General features: G+C 48.4%; 1 protein-coding gene across 9 annotated transcripts in view; it reads left to right on the top strand.

The window, feature by feature from the left end:
• Positions 1-25,325, top strand: part of NFASC (neurofascin) — a 54,077-nt gene extending 28,752 nt beyond the window's left edge. For 3 of the 9 annotated variants that reach the window (XM_050911535.1, XM_050911532.1, XM_050911539.1), the window contains 4 exons: positions 1,772-1,786; positions 18,389-18,520; positions 19,104-19,173; positions 25,094-25,325. In XM_050911535.1, coding sequence (XP_050767492.1) covers positions 1,772-1,786; positions 18,389-18,520; positions 19,104-19,173; positions 25,094-25,325 — 449 coding nt within the window. Of the gene's footprint in view, positions 1-1,771; positions 1,787-8,791; positions 9,014-11,293; positions 11,411-13,344; positions 13,501-18,388; positions 18,521-19,103; positions 19,174-22,796; positions 22,809-25,093 lie in introns of all 9 variants that reach the window. The other 6 variants (XM_050911540.1, XM_050911534.1, XM_050911538.1 and 3 more) reach the window with 4 other exon arrangements.
• The last annotated feature ends 242 nt before the right edge of the window (positions 25,326-25,567 follow it).

Below are 25,567 nucleotides of genomic sequence, written 5' to 3'. Positions count from 1 at the left end.
CAATTAGCGTTCCTCATGTGCCCTGGAGCAGGAGGGCATCTTGCTCTTCTCTTGCTAAAGGTGAAGCTCTAATTTGCCCCTCTGCAGTCTCCGTATGAGCTAAATAAGGTGCAGAGGTGGGTGATCTTTACATGGCTCGAAGGGGGTGCAGCAGCTGCATCCTCCAGGCAGTGAACCCCAGGCAGGGGCTACAGTGCCACTTCCCTGTCACCCCATAACCAGCAGCTGACCTGACCCTCCAAAGTGAAGCCCCAACTCCCAGATTCATAATAAGATAAAATGCCCATTGTGGGACATTCATCAAACTAAGTGAAAGTTCAGGAGCCCTGAGGGAACTCAGGGAGACAAAAGCTGGCTCTTTCCTTTCTTTAGCATTTGCTAAAAGACCTATGATTCGGTTAGCGCTCTGATTTAATGGGGTTTTTGTCTCCATCTCCCCCTCCCCAACTAATGGCTCTGAGTAGGAAAAGTAATCCCTACTGATGACCCAGTGGAAATGAAATGCTTCCTGACACCTCTTAGGTGGGCTCCAGCATCGCTAATTGACGTGACAGGATGGGAGATGGGGCTGCATATGCTATGGGAAAAAAAAATCAGCTAAGTTACACCCTGGCAAACACGAGAGGGGGCATGTCATTGCTTTAAAAAGGAGCTTTGCTGAACAAACTGTTAGAGCACAGGGATCGGATTGAAGTTATCGATGCTGATAGTCAATAGTTCTAGTTGTTTCGTATACATTCGCTTTACTGGGTTTGTTTCTATACACTGGTAACAGCGACTGTTAGCAGAGCACAGCTAAATAATAGCCATAACCAACCGCTGTTGTATATTGCTTAACTGATTTGAATCAGGAACTAGCAGGTACAGCGTACGCCAGCGTGACAAGGTAAGGTTCCCTGCCCACGGGGCTGGGGATGCGGACGGGTGATGGCACCCAGTGCTCCCCAGCTGCCCTGCCAAAGGGACGAGCTGCTGCCACTTAGCAAAAGGACAAAGCGTTGGCTGTTAAGCAGCAAGAAAAATCAAAGTAGTTTACAGTCTGAAGTTACAGAAATATGGCAAAGTTTGACCTCAAAACATGAGACCCTGAGGTACAACACGACATAGGCGAGTTCTGTTAATGACAGGCACGTAAGTACGATTAGCAGCTCTAAACGCCCACTTTGATATGAAGGTACCTGCTGTAAAGCTACGTGAAAGATGAGTTTGGAATCCAAAAAGAAAAGCAGATTAAGAAAATTAAACCCATTAATGCATTCAGAGGTTGTTTTCTGCTTGCCAGACTCATTCACCTGAGCAGCTTAAATAAAATACATCTCTCTGATGTTCTGCGCCAAGGGCTCCAACCCACACAAGGCAGGACGAGCACTGATGTTACAATTACACTAGAAAAACTAAGGAGAAGTTCAGAGTGTCAAAACCGGTCCTTGCTGGGATTAGATATAAGCACCTGCTTAAGCACTTTGCTTAATCAACACCACTGGCATCTCTGCTGCAGAGCTGGTGTGTGTTTAACCGGTAATCTCCATCTCCAAAGGGACGTCCCTGCTCGCTCTGCCCTGTGCAAGTGGCTCTGATGCACAGGAGGGTGACGGGTTGTAGCTAATGCATTTATTTCCTCTCTCTCAAGTCTCTGGTGACTGTGTGCAAGTGGTCCCGAGCCTCTCGTTGGTCTGTTCTGGTTGTTTTATATATTCCTCTGTTTTCTCTTCCTTTCTCTTCTATGCTCTCCTCGTATTTCCCTCTCTATCCTTGGCGCTGCCCTCTGAAGCCACGCCAACCCCAGGTACCGTACCAGCTGGAGGAGGTAACAGGCATGGGGCAAGGCTCACTCCACGAGCGCTCGCGTGTGCTGGCAATTAAGCATGCACTCCATTAACCCTTTCAATGGGAAGGTGAAGTGTCAGGAGTCTAAATTGGGCATATGAAACGACGGCAGGTAAAAACGAAGCCCCACAGGCAGAAGGGACAAGGGCAGGCTCCACGGGGGGGTCTGCAAAGATCAAAATATCTCTGAGCGGGGCTTAACAGCCTCCCAGATGCCTAATGATAGCTAAACTCACCAGACACTGCAGCTGCCACAGACTGTACAAGCAAAAACAAGAGTCGAGTTGCTCCATTAAAGAGGTTTTTAATCCCAGCTCTGCACAAGCCCGCTCCCTTTTTAAACCTCAACATCCCTGCCCTGCAAAATACAGAATATTTACCAGCCAGCCCTGCCTCAGTGGTGCCCGTCCTCCACCCGTGCTCTGCCCTGCGATATTTAAGCTGCATTTTTACACCCGGGAGCCTGCGCTATTGCTGCTGGAGCAGCTGCCTCCCTTGGCCAGGCAGGTCTGTGTTGCAGCCTACGGGCACCACGAGCCACACACCTCTCCGTGGGTTCTTGTAGGGCTGCCAGGGCTTTCGTACAGGAGAATCCTTTTGTTTCCAGGTGCCCATTGAAAGGGTTAAGGACAATGTTTGTGCCACAGCTGTGCATGTCTGCATGCGAGGCTATCGCTGGCTTTGCCCTCGATTGCGAATTTCTACAGCAGCGTTGAAGCAGAGAGAAACCTTTTCTTGTAACGGGGAGGGGGGGGCAGCATCTCTACCTGCTTTCAAGGAAACCCAAATCCTCAGTTACCCAGTGTCAACCCTGCAAAGTCTAAAGCATAAGCATAACTTCTGGTTGCCCAAAGAAGGACGCCCACCTCTTACAAAAGCTGCAGACATGACTTTCCCCCCCCCCTTTCGCCTTTGAGCCAATATTTCCGCAGCGGGGACAGCCCTGTGACCGAGCTCAGCTGGGGGCTAGCGGCAGCGCTAGGGAGTGCAGCCAGCCAAAACGCACCCCGGATGCTGCGGAAAAGCTTTTGGTCTGGAGCAATAGCACTCGTTTGCCCTGCACCCAGGGCTCTGTAAGAGGTCGTGCTTTGCCTTTGCTGGACACGGCCCTGGGGCTGCCGGGGCTCCCCAAGGAGGAACAGCTTCTTAGGGAAGACTCTTCCCAAGTGATACAAGTGCAGGACCTGCTCTCTGCACCTGTAGGTTTTGCTTTCCTACCTCATAGATGTTTCTCCTCCTTTTATTTTGTTGCAGTGATATCTCTCAACCCAATATTATTTTGCGGTTTTTTTTTTTCCTTTCTGAATAGATGCCAATCTTTTTCTTACTATATTTTTCTCTTCCTGAAAAAGAAAAAGGGGGTAACAGATTGGTCTGCTTTGGGTGGTGGGAAACTGAAAACAGACGTAACTTTTTGGCTTAGAGGATCTCTATCCTCCAAGTCCGGGAGGGCTGTTTTGCTGCTATAGCTCGTACTTCAGCCAGGGTTTAGCTTATCCACAAGAATCCAGATTTTTCTTTGTGGATCAGGATCACCTTCTAAAGTACTTTTCTACTTGCCGTGGATATTGCTGAACTTTGAAAACACAACGTGATCTCTTTATCCATCCAGCATCATATCATTTCAGGCATAATTTCTTACACCACTGGAAGCTAGATGAATTATTTGCTATTTAAAGGATAATTCTACAAGAACAGAGCCCACCGCTCCCCGACCCCTCTATTTTTTACCTTCTGCTAGGAGAAGCAGTAAAGAGAAAAGATATGCTGGAGCTGAAAGAAGTCTAAGGGTCAGTAACTGGAGTAGTCGGTCATTGAGTGCTAACTCAGCCGCATTCATAGCTTCCTCACCATGCTAGGCTTCAGCAAGAGAAATCAAGGCAGTGTAAGCCGTAGCAAGATCCAGCACACATCTTTGTCTTGCTCTTGAGCTGGATGTCATTTCTGGTTAGGACACGGGGCGGGGCGGGAGCTGTTACACAAATTCGAGTGGTGTTTGTCCTGAGAGGCTGTTTCTCTTCCTAACAAGTACGGGGTTCGAGTGAAATACTGTTTGACCTTTCTCGGAAGATTCATCTCCGCTCAGTGACCTAGATTTTGTAGATTTTTATGGATTCACAGTGAAAGTTGTCTTAAATTGCAGTGAAACGCTCTTTGCCATGGGCTGCTGGCACTAAAAAAAATAAAAAGGTTTTATTTTTTTCAGGGGTAACCTTACATATACAGGGTCGTAGCTGTTTTGTATGTGTATGAGAAACTGGACCAGCTTGATGAAATTAAAGTGCAGGGACTTTCCCTTAGGAAAGGCTTTACCTTTCCTAAGCCAGACCTGGACAAAGGGAAAGGTGATAGGGGAAAAGAGAGGACATCTAAAAAAAGGCTCTCATTTATGCTATGAATGAGAAAAAATCAAAACTGGATCCTATACTACCCATGTGCATGGAAAAACTTCATCAGGGACCATAAAGAGTATTGGTCTTAGACTTTAAGGAAAAAAAACATTGACTTTTCTCTGTTCCCTTCTTGTCTCTCCATAATTAGGAATCGGAGGAGAAAGATGCTATTGTTCATTTTAGAAACAGACAGCAGTAGAAACAGAGAACTGCTGACCCCTCTCTTTTAGAGACTGCTCAATTGCTCCTTTCTATTCTTGAATTTCTTATAGCTATCATCAGATTTGGAACACTTTATGGTAAAGACTTTACAATTTCCTTCTGTTGTTAAAAACTGGGAGAGGGTGAGAAGAAAAAAAAAATCTCTGAAAATGTATTTGGCTAATCATCAAAATTCATGAAAAATTAATCAAATTTCTCCAAGCCTAATTATTTTGTAGACACACCCAAGGGAAAGCTGTTACTACAGCCTAACAACACATTAAAAGCACCTTTAAATAATTAAAGAGCAGTATGGATGTGTATTGTTTCCTGTATTTTGCAAAAAAAAAAAATGCAACTACTCCCTGAACTGCGACACTACTCAGAGCAGGACTCGAGTCCCTCCTTGAAGAGGCTCCCTCTTTAAATATCCCCCTTTTGCTTTTATGATTCTTCCTCTCAGTTTTTTTCTAATCTGAGCCTCACACAGTTTTTGTGTAAGGTTTGGGCTCCTTTTTACTGGTTCATTCATGGTCATAGGAGCCAAGCTGCAGCAAAGAGCACAGCCATCCTGCTGCAAACATCTCTCATTACTTAGCCTATTAATTGCTACAGCCAGACTGCTGTATCCCCTGTCCATTATAACAGCGTATCTCCTCCCCACCGTGCCCCTCGGTCTCCATTACCTGAAAGGATAATGCATCTTGCAGACAGAAAAAGCAATCTCTGCCTTGCAAAGATGGGGCCTATTAATGAGCTGAACGGTCGTTCAGATGTTTCCAGGAAGATGGGCTAGGCTACGGTGGGAGCAAGAGGATGGGAACTGCTGTTGCTGGCTTTTACTCTGGGTTTCCTGGGTGTGCTGGGGCAATTTCAAACCTGCTTGAAACACTGGTTTTCAGGGTGCTGCTCTGTCCTGCAATTGGGAAAGTGGCAGCCCCTTCTCTGCACCGCCTCCTGCTTTCAGGGAGGGGGGGAATTTTTTTTCCCCATCACACAAATGCCAAAAGCTCCGTCCTGTAGCTAAACTTGAGGCAACTGTTGTCAAAGCCCTTGCGTGAACCTCACATTGGGAACACAGAAAAATAAATTCAGCTACTCTGCAAAGCTTAGAAACGTTATACCTGATGAAATATTGCAACCACATTTTTAGAAGGATGTGTGCAATTTCTACCTTTTCAAAATGAGCCGTTCTGGAAATGCCAGCCTGGCCCTCCATCTCCCCTGTCCCCTGCTTTTGCTGCCAGGAGCAGCGATCTGTCACTCCTTAATTAGCCCCGACATGGTGGGCAGCAAGGAGGGGACCCCAGGTACCCCAGAGAAGGGCCACGGCCGCATGCAGGCTGTCCCTGCTGCTCCCCCATGGTGGGGTCCCCTTTTCTGCAGGGGACGCTGGAGCACTCTGATCTCTGTCAAAGCCCGCCTTTATCTCCCCCCAGACTGACATCAGCTCTCATTAGGGGATGGATTTCAAAGCCTAGAAAATGCCCCTTATCTTCTCTCCCCCAAATCTCCCAGCTGAGCTTTTCTCCTGTGTACGTTTCATATTTAAACACAAATGAGGCTGTAGCTTTGAATCCCGGGGCAGCTTAGGACTAAATCCCCCCAGGGCTGCGGGAGCCCTGGCCGGGCTGGCCGGCCGCAGTGCCACCTTCCCACCGCCCGGTCCCATCCTGCAGCACAGTGCTGCCCATAGACACTCTCCCCATCCTCCCCTCTCTGAACTATTGCTTTCCAAACTCACCCGATCCCACTTTTTAGCTGTTCCTAGCCCTGCCAGGATCATTTTTATCCCCAGTGCCAACACCCCCTCCTCAATTTCACACAGGGACCCGCTCGGGAGCAAGCCTGCATTATCCTGATGCAATGGGATAGCCCTGCTCTCGGGGATCGCTTCCACTAAGGAGTGCTGGAGCAGTGTGGGCAAATCCTGCCTGGCATCACTGTCAGCCAGAGCTGAGCAGCAGAGCTCAGACCGATGCTGAATCGCTTCGGTCAATGCAGCATCCAGGAGGGTCTTGGCACTGCAGCTTCACCTGCGTGCGTGTGTACCTGCATGTAATACATAAAGATGATGATACCCTACATGAAGGATAGCAAAGCTTTGACTTATCCCAGATAATCTCTTCCTATCTAGGGTCTAGAGGAGCATTAAAGCTGAATCTCTCCTTCTGCTAAAGCCATTACAGCAGTACTAGGTGATGCAGACAGTCCTCAAAGGTGCTGTGCAGGAAAGGCACGATGCAGAGATGTGTAACAGGCCTGGGAGCTGGGGGGGTTGTACTAGGTTTTCCACCAGCTCCTGCCTTTCAGCAAGTTACTTTGTGCCTTGTTGGGTCCTATTTTCCTTAGAGGGGAGCCAGGGATTCACAGGGGAAATGCTGAGACTGCATTAGCTAATAACTAGCATCTACGGCGCTGTTTGATTGTGTACATTGCAAACCTATTGAGGAGCTGCAGCTTAATCGGGTTAATGGTGACATTAACCTAGTGACACTAATCTCTTAACCTTCCAAAAAAACCCCGCTATGAATCAGCAAAGATGTATGTTAATACTTCTCAACCCAAGAAAGCCTTTTGTAAGTAAGTTACAGCCTCAGGACACAGCAAAGCCTGTGTAACCCAGCAACTGGGGGAAAGAAATGCCGAACAGCAAAACCCCTAACAAACACACACCCCTATTGCCGTGGCTGGGTGAGGTCGGAGAGCGCTTTGCTACACAACAAAACACCCGAGGACAAAGCCGTGCCATTTCCCACCCAGGCTGGGTCCCCTCCCTGTCACCACCATCTCTCGCCTGTGGCCGGCCATCCCCGCTGCCCCCCCCCGAGCCCCTCGCCTGGCCGTGGGACAGCGATGGGCTCTGCAAGGCAGGTGCTTTATTTCGGTGGCTGCACTGCTGCATGCGGCTGGCTGCGATGCTGCGGTGGTACCGCCGCGGAGAGCACGCGCCGCTCTCTGGGCACACCTTGGGGTGGGCTGGTGTTTTCGGGACGTGCCGGTAACTGTGGTTTTATTGCAGCTGCGGTCGGTAGGGAGACGGACTGAGTGACCTACTGCTCTTCTCTGCTTTTGGATCTCTGGGAGGGCTGAGGTTTTAGGGGTTGGCCCTCCTTGGGGATGGGCTTGGTGAAAAAGAAAGCCCTGGCTTGGTTCTGGGACACCTTTTAAAGTACTTTCCTAGAGCTATTCTTGTTTGCAGGTGATATTTAAAATAGCCGGTTTCATTTGCCAAACGGGGGATTTGTAATCCCTTGATCTACAGTAAGAGTAAGTAAATATAATTTAATGCAAGCATCACAGGGTAAATCCCTGCTCGTTTACCTTAGGTGGTTTAAGCAGCATTTCAGCTGCATTTTCTGCTGGCAGGTTTTCAGGCCCAAGCCAATGCGCTCCCCCCCTCTGATGGTGCTCAGGACCCTCTCAACCACACTGCAGGGTGTGTGCGTAAAGTGCACGTTTACCCCTTTGCTCTGGAAATACAGCACAGGCGAGATGCGGATGGGGGCTATTTAGAAAACAAATTGCTCAGACTTTCCCCCTGGACAGCTTGGGGTGTGCCAACCCCTTTGTCCTAATTTAAATGTAAATTGTGAGGGGCAGTGATGGCAAAGTACCATCCATCACTCACGGAGGAGCTAAAATCCACATTAATGCTAAAGCCGCTCCATCACCAGACTGCAGCATTAGTACAGAGAGGAGCCAGGAAGGAAACAGCTGAGAAGCTGCAGGCTGAATCGGCAGCGCAAAAATGCTGGAGGTGTAGTCCAGGGGCTGCTGAATTAATGTAATTGTGGCTTGCCTGGCCCACGACAAATGGGATTATTATGTTTTCTTAAGAGATAAATCCTGTTTCTTATTTCAGGGAGCCCTGAGTGCTCTCAGCGCAGTTCTGCGTGGGGGATCAATGGGGCGAGGACAGCTTGCGTCCCCCAAACACGCCTCGCTTTCCTCCTTCCACGTCCTCCGTGCGATTTAAGCCCAGGGTGGTGGGGGGCAGCAGCGGCAGAGCAAAGGCAAAAGAGAAGCAGGTCTTTCGGCCCTGGGAAAGGGATCAAACCGCGGGTGCAGGCGGTGGGTGCGCAGGAGCAGCTTGCCGGGGGCAGCCCCCCGCTTGCTGCCCCTCTTCGCCCCCAGCATCGCTCCCTGCCCCTCGGCCGGGCGCATGGCTGTCCCCGCACGTGGAGGGGGACGGGAAAAGTGGTTCAGCCTCGTGTTTCCCCGTGCTGTTTGCTGCCTCCCTCCCCAGTCCCCCACCTCTGCTGCTCTGCTTTCTCTCGTGTGCCTGCACATCCAGCCGTCGGGGATGGCAAGTGCAAGCCCCGAGGAGACATCACCTCGTCTAAAAAGCCAGTGTTTCCCTCTCCCAGCTGCAACTGGGTCGCCTCCAACTACAATCGGTCTAACCAGTACTACAACAACCCCAACTACCACCACCACCGACACAACTACCACAACTACCGACACAACTACCACAACTACCGACACAACTACCACCACAACTACCACCACCACTACAGCCGCCACCACCGCCGCAAGCACTACAACAGCTACAGAGAGGGCTCCGGCAGCCACCACAAAGCAGGAGTTGGGTACTGCGCTTTCCTTTTCCTCTAACGCCTCTAACCCTACCGGGACCTTCCCCGCATCTTGCTCAGAGCGAGGATTAATAATGGGCACAGGCAAAATTTAGGACATCCCACGCTCTGGGAACGGCTTTGCGAGGAGCCAGAGGTGGCACAGGCTCAGGAATCGAGGTGCACAAGTGGCTCCCGGCAATTTGGGGGTCTCTGTGCCACCCTCCTGGTCTCAGTCTCAGAGTTAACACAGCCCTCCCCGGGGTGTCGCAATGCTCAGTTAGCATCAGTGTTTGGGAAGGAGTGGAAGACCCTACGAAAGCTCTCAAAAGTATTATCTTGTATCTTATTGCCTTTAAAAAGGGGTTCTGTTACTATTATAGAAGATGTCACTTCAAATTTAGCACATCAACTGTTAGCTAAGAGACCTGTCATCATTTATACCAGTCTTTTGGTTTATGCTACTGCTCTTTGCGATGTAACCTAGGCCTAGCCCACAGGAGAGCTGGGGAAGTGTTTAAGTTACAACATGCAGGTGTATGCCAGGTATTTATCAGGTCAAGCTAAACTTCTCATGCGATCAGCTAGAATGGGATGATCAAACTCTACTATATGTGTTTTACTGATAGATACAGAGAGATGTATCTCGCCGAGCCTTGTTTTTAAAACACTACTATAATGGTATCTACAGTTCATAAATAATTATGGATAGTTATATTCAGGTTATTCAAAAATAAATCAAGCTAGTAGCAAAAGGGAACACAATCAAAAGAATTCAGTTACATAGCTGGATAGGATACACTCAGAAACGCAAGTGCAAAAGCTGCAGAAAGCTTTGTTAACTGTTCATAAAGAAGGAAAGGAGATAGTAGTAATAGTGAATATCAAAGTTGACACCCATTTAACTCAAGGAATTTGATTAAAGCAGTTCAGACCCCTTTCTTTATATTCTTGCATAAGATTAGCTCAGGATGGTTAAAAAAAAACCACCACCAAAAACATATGCTGGGAGGACCAGCCTCCACCTGGTACTCCGCAGTAAAATAGATTTGCAACTCAGCAGCAGCTTTCAAGCTCCGCACTAATTTGCTTGTTAAAGATGCAGACCTGAACTAAGAAATGCGAATTTGTGTTCCAGCTTGTGGCACCACACACCTCCCCAGCCAGAGGAGCCTTAGGCTGTGCAAAGCTGCTCGCTGCAAGTCAAGGGAAAGCATGCAGGGAGCTGCACTGCCAAAACAAAATCAGCTTAAAAACTGGTGCAAGAAATACAGATGCAGCTTCATCGCTATATGTGAGGCCCTCGTAATGAAGCAAGTTTGCTACCACAACACAGTCCTTATTAAGTGACTACGTGGGAAAACGTTGCTAATTGAAAATAGGCAATTAAGTGGTGAGGCACACAGTGCCACAGGGCAGGGAGAGGAGATGGGAGGAAAATAGGAGCTGCAAGAGGAACCGCACGTGTCCCGAACCACCCCGGGGACACGAGGGAAGAGGCTGAGCCGTAATGCGGGCAGACAGGGCAACCGTGTGGCAGCACAGGTCGTATTTGTACGAGGGATTCTAGGTCACGTCCCCGACCCCACAGCGCCAGGTCCTGGCAATTTCCTAAAAGTTGCATAGCTGGCCTCGTCCCAGGGACTGCAATTAATCTGTATTTTGTCAAACCAAACCCTGAGCTACACCCTGAAGTAAATAATAATAGTAATAAAACCAAGGTGTAACTTATCTGACGTCACTTAAACACACACTAAACTAGTGGATTAGCTCTACTTCACTAGAAATGAAGTTCATCCACTCTCCAAAGCAACGTCGACAATCCTTAACTTCAAAATCAGAAACGAGTGACTTCATTGCCCCACTGGCTGTCTCTAGACCCAGTAACATCACAATATTCTCTCCCAGTCTTTCCTTCTCGGTTGTGGCAGTCAGTCCGTGTGCATTCATGCACGTCTCCTGCATCCGTGTGGGCACAAGTTTAGTCAGGAGATTTCCCTGCTGACCGAAATCCTCAGGGACGTGCCACAGAAGTCTTCAGACTCCAAAGATAAGCTGAGTGCAGTTGGACTTAAACACCAATATACAATGAGCTTCTGCTACCAAACTTCCCCCAAAAGTTTAAAGTTAAGGATCTTGAAAGGAACAAATACATCCTTAGGCACGCTTGTAGGTTAAGATCAAAGCGTTAACTTCAGGAATGATTTTGTAAGGTTTTACCAACACCAGATGCTAGATGAGGTCTCGTTCGTGTATAATCCAAAATACTAACTCCTGTTCTAACCTGTCCACCAGCCACCAATGGATCGTCCATATGGGACATAAGAGCTATGGCTAATAGTAACTGGGCAAACATCACCTGGAGCCACAATTACTCTGCAGGAACTGACTTTGTGGTTAAGTATATCACCAGTAAGCATCAGATCGCGTGGGGACTCTACAGGGTGGTGATGCCGTTAGAGATTCTGCCAGCTCCCACGGTTGCAACCTATTACTCGGTCTTAATTACTGTGTGTGGAATGATGCTCGATGGCCATGTGAAGGATGGGAGAGGAAAAGGCAGGTCATGGTCATGGTCATGGCTGTTTAGAGTGCACCAGAGCTAATCCTGGTGATTCACAAGTGGTTCCCCCTCCTTGCACTGGCTGCCGCGAGATGTTTATGAAACATAGATGAGCAAGGCTGTTCATTTGTGAACTGTTCCTTGAGCTGGGCTGTATGCGGTCACAATGTAAAGAGCCTTAAAAATATATACATATATGAAAGGGGACACAACTTTAAGGGAAAACAAATGAAATCTACGTAAATTGGAGAGCAGTTTTAAATGCCTTTGAAGACGGGCTTCTTGAACCTGGAGTTGGCAGAATCATCTATGATCCCAAACCTCCTGTTGTATCGGATATCATTGTCTCTTAAAATTGTAAGGCTACATACTTAGTCTGGAAACTCAAAGCCAGTATCTCTGGTTTTAGTACTTGTTTAGAAAGATGTTTACATGTTGTTGGTTGGTTGGGGTTTTTTTTTATAGATAGGCAGTGACGACTACTGCTTATCTCTGACTTTATTTCCCAGCCATTTCAGCCCTCACATCATCTGGTATGCCAGTCTTGCATTTAAAATAAACCAAATAGGCGTAATCATTGACAGCAAACCACTTTTGGTCATTTACAACATGGCTTAAGAGATCACCTTGATTTCTCCTTGAAACAATTTCTAATGCGCAGCCAGTGCCTGGTCTCGCTCTGCAGCCTGCAGGGCTTCGGTAGGCAGCGCTGGGCTCGCTCAGCCTTCCCCTTTTTAACTGGTTTCCATAATTCAGGATACGCATCAGCTTTCCAAGCCCTAAACGCCAAGTATCCCAGCTCCCAAACCACCCGCCGCCAGCCCTGCTTCTTCCCCCATCACTGGGAAGCACAAAGCGCAGGCGATGCCTTTCCAAAGCCCACGTGCTAAGACCCTTATCAGGATCTGGCCGAGACGGAGGAAATCTCGGAGATTTCAGCCCTTCCCAAATAGCCACGGCTCTCCTCCCTTTCTCGTGGCGTTTGAAGCAAGCAGCACGCTTCTGGCCTCAAAGCCACCTTTCTCCTTCCCCGCAGCACTGCTGAACTGGGAGGTGCACACCTCCAGAGCCACAAATCAAAACCCCACTGCAGGCTTTCTTAGAATTCAATGTTTTAAAGCTCAGCATTAAGCTCATCAGCAAATGATTCCCGGCGCAGCGCAGAGAACAGGTCATCCTTGGATAGAGCCTGGGAGCAACCAGCCCACGAGCATCCCTGCTTGAGCTGAGGGGCTAAACTCCTCTCGCCCCCAAAAGCAGCAATCTGCCAGCTGGGGCGAGCAGTCTCACAGCGTGTTTCATGCAACGTCCAGCTCATTCAGAGCCTCCTTAACCTACCAGCAAAACTGGTGCACAGGTACTGCTCCCAAAAGCACAAGAATTGGCTCCTTTACTGAGTCCTGTAGCACCTTCATCCAGCTGAGCGGGACCAGGCAAATTTCAGAGCTTTTGTGGTAAATACCCAAATATCCAGACCTGAGGCTGGGCAGATAAAGGACCTATCAGGTCTTAAAAGTAGGGAGAGATCTGAATAGCTACCAGTATTTTTTCCAGTATGGCAAGCAGGGATGCAGCAAAACCCCCACCATATTCCTGCATCACCGATTTTCTTCTATTCTCAGTGAGTAATAATCACGAAGCCGTTAATAGCTCCTTGGACCATCAAGCTGTATTATTTCTGCTCAGCGGCTAGGGATAGCATAATGCATTGCCTGCAGTGTCAACACGGTAATCTCTCTGAGCCTCCTGCAGCTGGGTTTGATGTGCGGTTTCTGTTTCTCAGGTAACAAGACAGAGAAATCTATCCCTGTTAAAGCTCAGACCCCTTCCTCTGTGCAGCTGGCGAATCTGACGCCGGGAATGATGTACAAGCTGTGGGTGTTCCCCATATGGTCTAGCCCCAGCGAACACTCGTACATAACCTTTACCACCAGCTCAGGTGAGACGGGCTTCAGCCCCGCCGCGGGGCGCGTTTCCGAGGCATGTCACATCCATCACCGCCGACGTCATTCGCGTGGTGGCGGGAGGTGGTTTGACCATGACTGCATGGAACAAACCTTCATCCACCCCCGCCCTGGCAGACCTCCTCCCACCCCATCTCTGCCTTTATTAAAGAGCCACCCCCAGCATCGCCGGGGGGTTGCTCCACATTGCACGGAGGAGCAGAGCCCCAGGAGGGGACGGGGATCCCTTTGAAGGAAGGGGTCTTTAAGGAGGGTGGAGAACACGCTCATGTTGGCATGCGGCTCTGCTCGAGGCCCCGCCACTGTGTGTTTGCACTTCCACACGCGCGTTGCTACTGGTGGTGATGGTGATTGCTTTGGCCCCCGGAGAGCGTGCACGCGTCCGGCCCCAGGTTATGGCAGAGGGGCAGGCGGGGAGATACTGGTGACGGGATGCAGATGAGAGGCAGGAGCGGGAGGGGGAACATTGTGTTTGCAGAAGACCTCGGTCAGAGTCACGTGTGGCATATACCTAGGGCTTTCCATCCTCCAGGTATGTTTCCTCTGGCAACTTCGCATTTAATTGCACAAGCAATTTTCCAGGCTTAGCACCTGAGTGATTTTTACAGCTTTCTAATTATGGGCTTCCTACCTTGCCCACTGAATGCCAGAGAAATACCCTTATTGACTTCTAGAGGCACTGAATCGGGCTTTATGCATTTATAAAACTTCACCATTCACACTCGATGAGTTTCAGTAAATCAAAACAGCCGTAACTTCCTTTGTATTCACCCGGGGGTTTTGCCGTAGGAATCTGTGCACAGCGCCTGTCAAAGCACGGGTCTAAACACTTAGCTGAAAAACCAAGGAGCGAGCAACACTGGAGCAGCCCACACTGACAGATGTAGTAGGTAGAGACTGTGATTTTCAAAGAATTGAAATTATTTTGCTCAGACCCAGCCGTGTAATGGAAAGCTCAAGCACTTACCAGTCTCTTTGCTGAGAAGTGCAAAAGGAAAATGTAATTCACAGCAAGGGAGTGCTGCAGGGGGAGGCGGGGAGCAGCCGCTCTCCCCACATCCCCTATGCACATCTTATTTGGTGTCCAAAACTCTGGCAAGCCATAACGCCGCCGAGTAATTCTCTGACATGCTAAGATGACACAGGGCCAGACGGCAACTGCTGGTATTTCTGCATGTCCAATGCTGCCCAACACTGAGAAATAACCAGCGAGCGCTGACCTTGGCTCTGTCCTGCCTCTGCCCCGCGCTGAGGTCTGAAGTGCCTCCTCAAACTGCTCCATCACCCTGTGATGGGTCAAATCCACAGCACAGCAGCCCCTGGAACATGCTCAGCTTTGCAGAGAGCTGCGTTTTTAAAAAGGATTTCTTTTCACTGGGGTTTTTCCCCCCATCGCTCTGCTGCTGTACGTGCCGCACGGCGCGGCTGCCTTGCCTCGGGAGTTTTCACAGCTTTGCTTTGGCAGGACTTGGCTCGCAGACAGGCAAACTGTCTGCGGGTTTCAAGTCCCTGGGCTCCCAGCCTGTTCCTACATTGCAGAGGCTGATTCTGACCCCAGACAACAAAATAGCTGATTTTCCAACTCGGACTCTCTCCATAACAGCTCCAGCTGCAATGTTGCATCCCCAATTTTGTTTCCGCTTCTGGACCTCCCCTGACTCAGAAATCACCACCAGCTCCGCAGCCCCCACCCGTACCACGCAACGTGTCTTTCTGGATAACTATTTCCCAACCCGGACCCGTCTCTTTTCTTTCTCGCCTGCTTTTCACCCACTTTGGGATCCGGGGGGAGAGGGGGCAGCCCTCTGCACAACAGACAGCAAGGGGCAGGGAATCGTTAGAAAGGGGGGAGAAAAAAAAAGCAATATCCTTGGCTGATTGATGCTGGCAGCCTCAGCATATCTATTTTCTGTAATTGAGGGGTTCCTACTGATACTATCGTTGAGAGTAAAGGATGGGGCCACCTTTGTCCCTGTGATAGAGGCCGATTGGTGACCTGAGCCCTATCACTGTGGGATGCACAGAGCTATCGCCGTCCCTGCATGCATAAATGCTGCAGATCCATTTCTTTGCTGGCTGGATACTGCTGACACCGGCCCCCGCTGACAGTCATATGCCATCAGGAATGCTTTTGACAAAACAGCACTGTTCGTTTTTTTTGTGGGTTTTGTTTTTTAATGTTTTGCAGTATTCTAAAGGTTTCTTCAGTTTGAGGGTAGATAAATAAGAAGTAGTCCACCCACACTGTGGCTGCAGGACACTGCCCTCTGACTTTGCTTCTGATTAAGTGACAGCTCAATAACCCAACCGAGTTCCTTCCAGTAGTAAAGGACACTTTGAAACTACAAACATAGCTTAATACAAAGAGGTCTTCTAAATTTAAAAGAAAAAATTTAAAAAAATTCCCCAGCCTGTACAAACACTGGGAAGAGGATCATGCAAGGCTGGAGCTAGTGAGACTTTACATACCCAACGGTCTGCTTTACAAAGACAGACAAAAATTTGGCTGATCTGTTGGTGGAACACAGTGAGCTTTGCTATTGGCGTATAAACTATGACTGTTAGGTAACATGTTTTCTGCCACAAGATTATAATTAATTTAAAAAAAAAAGTCACTGCAGTTGCATTTCAAATCAATACCTGTTCGATTACACAGCTGCTTTCCACTATTTCCCCTTGACGTTGGCCTTACGTTAAAGCAAATCAAAACATCCTCTCTGACAGCCATGTACTTAATGTTCTCTTTCTCAACGCTGCAATGACAGTCACTCGTTTACTCTAAATACAAGATTGCTGTGACTACAATTTTGTCGTCATGTGTTGCTTTTTTGGGAAGGATGGCAATTTACCTCTACCTTGGCAATAGGCAGTGCCACGATCCTACTGCAAGATCCCCTGGTGACTCGGTACTCAAAATCCTCCCTCCCTGTAAAACTCAGCCCCAAACCGCATGGCGGCACGAACCCACCTCTCAGGCTGCTCTGGCATTTCGTACTTTGAAGACCCCCTTATTTCTCCCTTAGCGTGGGTTTCTGTAGAAATCCCATCCCATCAGGACTGCTAATACAATCTTTTTCCATTTCAAAGCTCTCCAGTAAAGCGTTCTTCCCCTTTCCTCCCCAAGCACTCAGCTAATTGAATCCAGTTCTCAGCTCCACTCTGTATAATCTCATTCTCTCCATTATAAAAAGTGCATCTTTGAGAACTACGTAGCTCAGGTTGTACTAAAGGTAAATATTAAATGTGGCAGCATTAGAGGGTAAAGCAGCAAAAGGGAGCCAAGGCAGGTACTTCCACCCGGCTTCCCCAGGAGGTTAGGGCCGCTCACAAACAGAGCGTTCAGGGTCCAACATAATTTCTTTAGCAAATGGTACTCTTTCTTGTCGTTCTCTTCTTTTATCCGAATTTCCTTGTCACAGTTTGGCTGCAATTACCTACTGACAACAAGGCTTAGATTTCATCCTGAGGAAAGCACCTCTTCTCTTGGGTTCAATTTTGATGCAATAAGTACACACTTACAGCCCCGAAATGCTGTGGGTTAGGAAAGTTTACCAATTCAAACCATTTTAAAAAGTTGTTGTCTCTCTTACAAGAGCCTTTCATTCAGAATACGTTAATGGTGGGCTCTCTTTTATGCTTTCTCTGTAAGCACCATCTTGTTTTTTGTCACATGGGCACCACAAAAGGATGCTCGCTTCACTGTCCTGCCCATTTCAGGTAAACCCCTGCTAAATCCTAATTCAATCCCATCCAGCTCAGATCTCCCGCGCTCCTGCCAGGAATACCTATGTCTGTTTGCACTGTAGTCTGGTTAAATTTAGCCCCCCTGCTGTGCTGAAGGTTATTTTCTCCTCTGCTCTGTCTTGCTGAATACGAAGCGCATGTCAATGAGAGCCAGAAAATGGCAGCTTGTTGCTATTTATAGGACACAGATTTGTCTGTCTGACCGTGTATGGGAGCTGCAAACAAGAAGTCAGAGTACGTGAGGGAGGACACGGCAGTTAGGAGCCGGAGCGTTGTTTGGGGAACAAGACACCTCCTTGCTTGGTATTAATCATAATAATATTCAATAGCCTTGTGAGGGTGCTGGAAGCAGTGGTATAAAGAGCTTGCCTGAGGAGAAAAGACTTTCCAGTGCTATCAGACCACCTCGCAACTATCTGGGACCCAGCTGTCACTCCTCGAAGAGCTGTTCCCACCGCTGCATCCCCACCCGTGCATTGGCCAAGTCTTGGTGGGCTTCCACAAGCCCCCCCTCAGCCCTGGAGAGCCCCCATGGCCACCCAAAGGCAGCAGGACCCCGGCAGCGGCGGCAGCAGAGCCACTGCCCATCGCCTCTGCGGCTTGGGCAAGGCTGCCTCGCAGGATCCGGGTTTCTCCCCAGCTCGAGGCCGCTAATGAGCCCTTCAGGGCTCGGGATCCAGCAGTGCTGCTCAGCTTCAGTAGGACACCAGGGACTGGATCCGCTTGGGCACGTTTCTTTCAGACCTTCTCGCTTCCAGGGCAGTTTTCAGACACAGTAAATGAAAGATCAAATCTGTTACCCAGCTTCTTTTTGCCATTATTTGCAATGCACCTTTCTCACTGGTCTGTGCTAGGTTTTACTTTGTGTTGTGACCCTTCACTGTTTGTAGCTCCTGCTAAAATGTTGAGTTGACCTACCACCACAAAAGAAAAAAAAAAAAAAGCCACAGATCCCTGTGCTACAGTCTCAGATAACCTGGTCAATACACGCATAGACACACAAATGCAGCGCTAAAGATAATTTCTAAACTGGTGACTGTGTCTTACTATTCATCTGCTTCCCTCTGTGGTCTGGTCTGTCCCTTATAGCTTTTTTTTTCCTTTCAATTTTCCTCCCAGCTTATACCAAGAATCACGTGGACATCGCCACGCAGGGCTGGTTCATCGGGCTGATGTGTGCCATAGCTCTCCTGGTCCTTATTCTGTTGATTGTCTGCTTCATTAAGAGGAGCAGAGGCGGGAAATACCCAGGTAAGAGCGCTGCATGGCAGTCGTTTGCGCTCATGGTTTAAACATCTCCAGGCTTCTGGGGGCTAATCAAATTATATTGCTCTCAGATAGATGCTTGTGATTACAAGGGCTTTTCTTTCTCTGTAGTGGGAACACTATTATTAGTGGGAAGCATTTCAGTTAATTAAAGGTCGGGTGAGGGCTCTGTGCTGTGCAGGCTTCAGGCTGAGGAGCTGGACACTCCTGCTATGCATAACCCAACCTCTACTCTGCAAATTTGCTCGTCCTCATCTAGAAAGAGATCTTTTCAGGCAAAAATCTCATTAAAATTTTTGCAAAGCAAAGATAAGGCTTAAGAAAATTCACCAATTAATACATCCTCTCTGGCTATCTGGAGCGCCTGCACCCCGGTGCCACCACAGCAGCACCCTTTGCAAGCCCTCCCAGGTGCGGGTTTTTTTACCAAGTCGATGAAAAGCTGTACTTCACCCTGCAGGGATTTCACAAAGACAGCCTCAACGCCAGCTGCTGTTACTGTCTCATAAAGCTTTTATCTTCCTTACTGCTTTTTAAACGTGAATGTTGGGGATGTGCTTGTTTACAGTACGAGACAATAAAGATGAGCATCTAAATCCCGAAGACAAGAACGTAGAAGACGGGTCCTTTGACTACAGGTACGCTTCCATTGGCATGTGTACCCACGCGACCACTTCTCCCCATCAGCCCCACTCCCAGCCATCACAGACCTCACCGTGCTACCCCTCCACATAACCGCAGCACCGCGGTGCCACACAGCTTCATAAATTATTTCTCCCACCTTCCTCCTCCTGCCTCCTTCCCTCTGCAAGTCCTCTACCAAAGGAAACACTTCCTGCCTAAAACCTGGAAGAGTAACCAGGCTGCGAGGATGCTGCTAAGGTCTCCTCCTTTCCCTGCCTCAGCCTGGGAGGATCAGTCCAGGCAGAGAGCTGGGACTCTGGCATCGCATACCCGGGCCACAGCTCTCGTCAGGTGCAGATCAACTTTAATGACACTCCTAACACATACCAAAAAAAAAAAAAAAAAAAAAAAAAAAAAAGAAAAAATTAAACTCTGAAGCAGCCTGAGGATATTTCAGGTATATCGCCCTGTAGCTCAGCCTCTCTCCTATCCAGAAGAGAGTATCCAGGGGAGAAATGCCCAAAGTTATGTTTGGATCAGCCCTGAAGGCATGCAAGAGTACTGAGTTGGGGGTCTGCCTGCATTCCAATCAAGGCTTTTCTGTAAGGTCCCCAGGCAAACCCTACAGAAACACCCTTTGAGGGCTGCAGCACAGCCTAGCAGTGGTTCTGCTAAACCTGCTCCGATTTCCCCCCACCTCCACTCAGCTGCTTTCAGGCAAAATGGCATCCTTTGAAGAGCAGCAGCACCCATTTTTACTCCAGGAAAACTCCCAGGATGTTTCAGAAAGGGGCAAGTGCTCTCCGAAGCCTGCTCACGTGCAATGCAGCATTCACGGCTCTGCTGCTGTTAATGGTTACCCCCAAGGAGCAGGAAACCTGAGATGTCAGGTCTCGTTGGATTGCCCACACTTGACAGATGATGGGGATGTATTACAGCACACCCAGCTCACCCTCTGAGCACCTACAGTGGGCTTCGCTTTTCTTTAAAGAATTAAAATGCACCTTTCCCTCTCAGCTGGATCCAAAGCCCAATTAGACTAGCCAGAATTTTTCTCCTGACTTCAAAATGGGGGTTAATTAAACCCCATGTCATTACCAATACTCCTAGCATTACAAATTGAGGTAGCAAAGATAGCAAGAATTTATTTACGATTCAGTAAGGGATGTAACAAGACACACGTGTTCCGCCAAAGACTTTAGAGGAAGCAAAATGAATATATCTGCCTGCATACAATACATAAATGGAAGTAGAACAACTGCAGCCCTCAATACGATCACATTTATATTGTTAGTAGCATGGTAACTCTATTTCAGTAGCGACTCTTTTTCTCCAAAGGATGTCGTAAGCCCAAAGCTCTCCAGTCTTCTGATAGTACGATACAGAATACAAATACACCCCCAGCAGGAACCAGAATAAGCAACGTGTCGTAGGAAAAGGTTGCCATTCTTTATTGCCCTAAACAACACCTGGGGGCAACACCTTCCTCACCTCCCTGTGAGATCTGGTTATCTAGTTATCTGGTTATCTAGTGGTGGCAAGCCACGCCGGGGCAATTACATTAAGTCCACATACAAATCGCAGTCTGGGGACGTTCCCTTTGGATTCCTGGCCAGGACACAGAGAACAGCAGAGAAGAAATTTGCTCAGCCTGGTCCTGTTGCAGGCTTTGCCCCGGATCAAACGCATCTCTTCCCAGGCATGATTTTACAAGTGCAGGCAGTGCTCCTTGTACAGATACAAGCCATAACCGTAACCGCATACTACACAGCTAGTGTCCATACTTAGACCAAAACAAGTCCCCTTAATGCTCTGAGTCACAATAGGGATCCTCTTGGTTCCCAAATTTGTGGGGTGGTGTAAATACCATGTAGCAAGCCTGAAACATCTCGTCACCCAGGATCTACCCACACACAACCCTGCAGGCTCAGCTCCATCACCTGGATCTCAGACAAGGTCTCCACAGCCGAGCTTCTGGCAGTACGCACCGATTTCAGAGATCTGCTTCTCAAGAGTCCGTTGCGGTGGTTGCAGTCAAGATCTCCTCACCCCCATCACTCCTAAGGCAATTGCATTGCCAGGGACCACTTGCCTTGCATTGAAGGAAAACCAAGCTCTTGGCATGGCTGGCAGCATTGCGATAGTCAGCAATGCTGCATCTACTGCCCAAGCACCATCCAAGGAGCATTGCCTTCCAGGCAATGGGAAGGAATGGGTTAAATCCTTCATCTTACTACACAGCAGCTTCTGCTTAGCTGAAGCTCAAACTTCTATTGACAGCCCCATTCCCAAAAGTTTGCAAGCTAAAGGCAGAGCTCAGTAGAAGGGCAACAACCAAGCTCAAGATGCTCCTGCATTTTCAATCACACTGTCCCATGGACTAAATGGGAAAAAAAACCCAATCAAACAAGAACAACAACAAAAGCCCAACAACCCATAAACTTTGTCCCCTCCTTCTCAGGGACAACAGGTTTCCTGGGAAAAGTAATAGGAGGCTTCCCTCAAGGAGGCAGAAAGGAAGGTGAACCTGAAGGATTGATATGAAACGCTGTTGGCTGATTAAGATTCAAAATGATTGCAATGTTAGGCTCGAGGAGGGTAGCAATTAGTATTTCAAGCAAGGACAGGAATGGAGCTGACATGAGTTCTTCATTGGTTTCCCTCCCCACCTCCACATAGCATGTCTGATATGCTCTCATCATATCTCACGTCCTTAATGCCCTGTGCATGCAACTTTCAAATCTCTGCAGCCTATAATTAAGAGATACTGTCACATCTTTCTGTTCCACTAACAGAATAATGGTTTCCCTGAGCAGAGGCTAAGCTGAGAAGCTTATTTTCAAAGCAGGAGACCATTATCCTTGGACAATGTTCTGTGCCAGTGACTGTGCCTCATTATACCAAATGTTTAAGCTGCACGTGGGGGAGTCGGCTGGAAACCCCGGCCGCTGGGAAGGGAAAGTTGAGTGGTTTTAGCTTCTGGGCTCCAGTTCAGATTCAGGATAGCGTCCTGTGGCACAGGTTACACGCTGCAGGCAGTGCCAGCTTGCCCCGAATGGACCATCTCAGCAGACATCAAGACAGGAGGACACAGAGCCGTCCTCTGAGCCTAGCGAGGGGAGGAGAGGTCTGGCGAAGCAGCCTGGGGAGGTGTAGGCTTGTCAATAGATAACATGGTACTGGTGCGTGACTGTATCACGGAAACCCAGCAGAAGGCTGGAGGGGAAACCGAGCGACCCGTTCACTTGGCCCTCGTCCTGCTGCACGTCTGTCCCCAGCAGCGACCGCTGTTCCCTACAGCCGCTCGCTCATGGACTTCAACCACAAGCCCTTTCCGAACAGCCTGACGGCAAACAGCCCGCTTCCCACCTGCACCACCCGCTGCTGCTCTGTATTAGCTTTCCCGGGGAAGCCAATGGGGCTCATCCAGCTCTGAACAATTATACTGGCTCCATTTGGTATAACGAGGCAATTAGCTCCATGAGGAATGCAGACATTTCTTTTTGGTTTTTAGCACTGCCCCTGTAAATGCAGACCTCATCATATCTCTCTCTGATCAGGCTCTTTCTGCTTCTCTCTGTTTTATTCCCATTCTTTCTTCTCCTTTTCACCTGGTCTATCCACATGGACCATGAAGGTCTCTTGAAAGGTAGGACCACGTGCTGCCAGAAGTCCGGCACATTTAGCTTTTTTTATTTTCCTTCCTTCTAGCTATTTATTTCTTTATAGCTGAAACTATACCTTCCCCTCCCTATTCCCATGTACCTGCCTCCACCTAACACATTAAACAAGATCCCTCTAACTCCTGCTGGCATCGAGGGTACCCCCATGTCCAGCGAGCTGCATCTTGCTTGGAAATGCTGTGTGGGCTGGGGGCACCCCCGAGCGCCAGCCAGGCCCCCCCCCAGCCCCACGCTCGAGCAGCTGATCCCTCCTGGTGTAGCGGGACCGGCCAAGGGTTGGACCTGGGGACGATGCCCTCGGTGCATTCAGCGCCCTGATGCCGGACACCCAGGGGATGGTGGCAAGGGACACGAGGCAAAAAAAAAAAATGCTAGATCCTAAACAATCTGCCCACTCTTTGTCTCAGTCCTGAAAATCCTCCCTCCGGCTCAAGCCTCACCCTCTTCTCCATGATTTATGCAACTCAGGACAAGGTTTCCCAAATGGTTTTCAGCTGGGTGCTCTGGTTCTCTAATGCACACATCAGCAAACCCCATAGAAATCCATTTTAACAGGGTTATATTGCATCAAGATGCTGATGAATATCTGCTTCGCCCTCCTAATGCACTAACAGGATAAATAGCACTAGAGAGAGGTAAAACCAGGGGACAGGTTCGGGAAATGCATTGCTGGGGTGTTTGGTGCTGCAAACCCCCTGTGAGGGAAAATCTGGCTCTAGATTCAGCTTTAACTGAACCCCAAACCTTGGGAAAGGATATTGCAAATAAAGGGATCTGGGTTTTGCCACTCTCTACTTGGCATTTATTGGACTTTCTAACTGGCAGTCCTGCTTGCAGACTGAATTCTCTTCCTCCTCCCCCCAGAAAGAAGCTGCTTTCAAAGCTAACAAGTTATTTTTTATTGTGATGCCAAGTTAACACAAGGCCTCAAATATTGGTTTTGTATTATCGCTTAATTCACAAAGTGCTGATATAAGGAACTACGTTAGAAAGCTGCGCGTTGTACTGTGGGATACCAATCCCTCTCCCACTGTAGAGAGCTGATGCCATTAATTAAATGGCATGAGAGAGATTTAATGCCTTCCCCAGCTGAAGAGCATTTTGCTCCCTGGCCCCAGCAAAGTGTTTCTTGTGCCTTTGCGGGAGGCAAACACCTTTGTGTGGACACCGACTATCAAGGGCTGCAATCAAAGCCCAGTACTTTTACCGATTTTAAGAAAAATAAAGGACCAGAGTAGAGTGCCACGCTGGGGAGCGAGTCTGATGAGTCCCAAGCTAAAACAACAACAATAAAGAGACAGGAATGGAGGTGGGAGGACAAATGTTTAAGGTACCTGTGTGATACCTTTAGGAATATTACAGAATTTGCATGTTGGACATAAGATCAAACATGAACTAAGGACTAGTTGATATGAAAATTAATCTTTATACACAGCAATCCATTCTCATCCTCCACACAACGTTATCTGTATTTATGAGATACCAGCCCTTGCCCTCCAGAGAGAAAACAGCTTTTCCCTGTTTTTTTGTTAAAAGGGTTTCCTTAAAGGGTTGGTTTTTATCTGTGGGTCAGACTATTTATTTTTCAGTGACCTGGCTTAATCTTTCTAGTGAAAAAGAGAAAAGGATAAAGAATGGAGTAAATAAGCTTAGACGCTCAGAAATAAGCTTGGAAAGGTAAATTCCCATGAGTTTGGGAAGCTGCACAGAACTTGGCATCCTATACGTGCCCCCTCGCAGTGCTTTGAGAGTGCTCCCCATTGCATGTAGCTATCTAAACAGCCGAGTGTGGTTTTTGCAAGGAAATCTGGAAACAAACCTCACTAAACCAGGTTACACCAAGGTTGGCTAAAATGCTAAGAGAAAGAAAGAATATAAGCAATGACAAGGAAAGGATATTTATAACGTACATCCAGTTGGACTGATCTAAGCATCGTATGTAATATAGGTTAAAAAAATAATAATTGCATTCTAAAAAGAAAAAGCCTGAAGGTTGGGCTTGCAGAAATACTGACCACAGCACCAATTGCACAGGCAGCTGTGGGCCTCCTGCGCGGAGGCTGTCTCCCCACCTTCACGTACGTGTCAGACGCACCATGACTTGCTGTCTGCGGTCAGAGCACCCCGCGTTTGTGGTCTCTGGTCAGTATATTTGCACACTGGATTTATTTTTGAATATCCAGACCTTGGGTGAAGGTTGTAAGCCCCGTTTCTCAACCCTTACTGTGTCTGTCTGTCTTCTGCTACCCAGCGATGAAGACAACAAACCCCTGCCAAACAGCCAGACCTCCTTGGACGGCACGATAAAGCAGCAGGAGAGTGACGATAGCTTGGTGGACTATGGAGAGGGGGGCGAAGGGCAGTTTAACGAGGACGGCTCCTTTATCGGCCAGTACACGGTGAAGAAGGACAAAGAGGAGACCGAAGGCAACGAGAGCTCGGAAGCCACCTCCCCAGTCAATGCTATCTACTCGTTGGCATAGCGCAATGCACTGAAACCACAAACAGCCTGAGGTGTTTGTAGTGGATGGGGGTTAAATAACAGCCGCCGCCGCCACTACCTCCAACAGAAACGTGTGAATGAAACCAACCAACAATGATTAAAAAAAAGAAAAAAAAAAAAGAAAAAAAATCCAAGCAAACAGGCAGACCAGGTGGCTGCCGATGCCATCTTATCCTTAGCAAACAAGCGAATGGCAAGGACTCCCGGGGCGCGGATGGGTTG

The sequence above is a fragment of the Gymnogyps californianus genome, chromosome 27, assembly GCF_018139145.2.
Source record: "Gymnogyps californianus isolate 813 chromosome 27, ASM1813914v2, whole genome shotgun sequence".
Classification (NCBI taxonomy): domain Eukaryota; kingdom Metazoa; phylum Chordata; class Aves; order Accipitriformes; family Cathartidae; genus Gymnogyps; species Gymnogyps californianus.
Note: the sequence above shows the minus strand (reverse complement) of the source record. Positions and strands in the feature narration are given on the sequence as shown.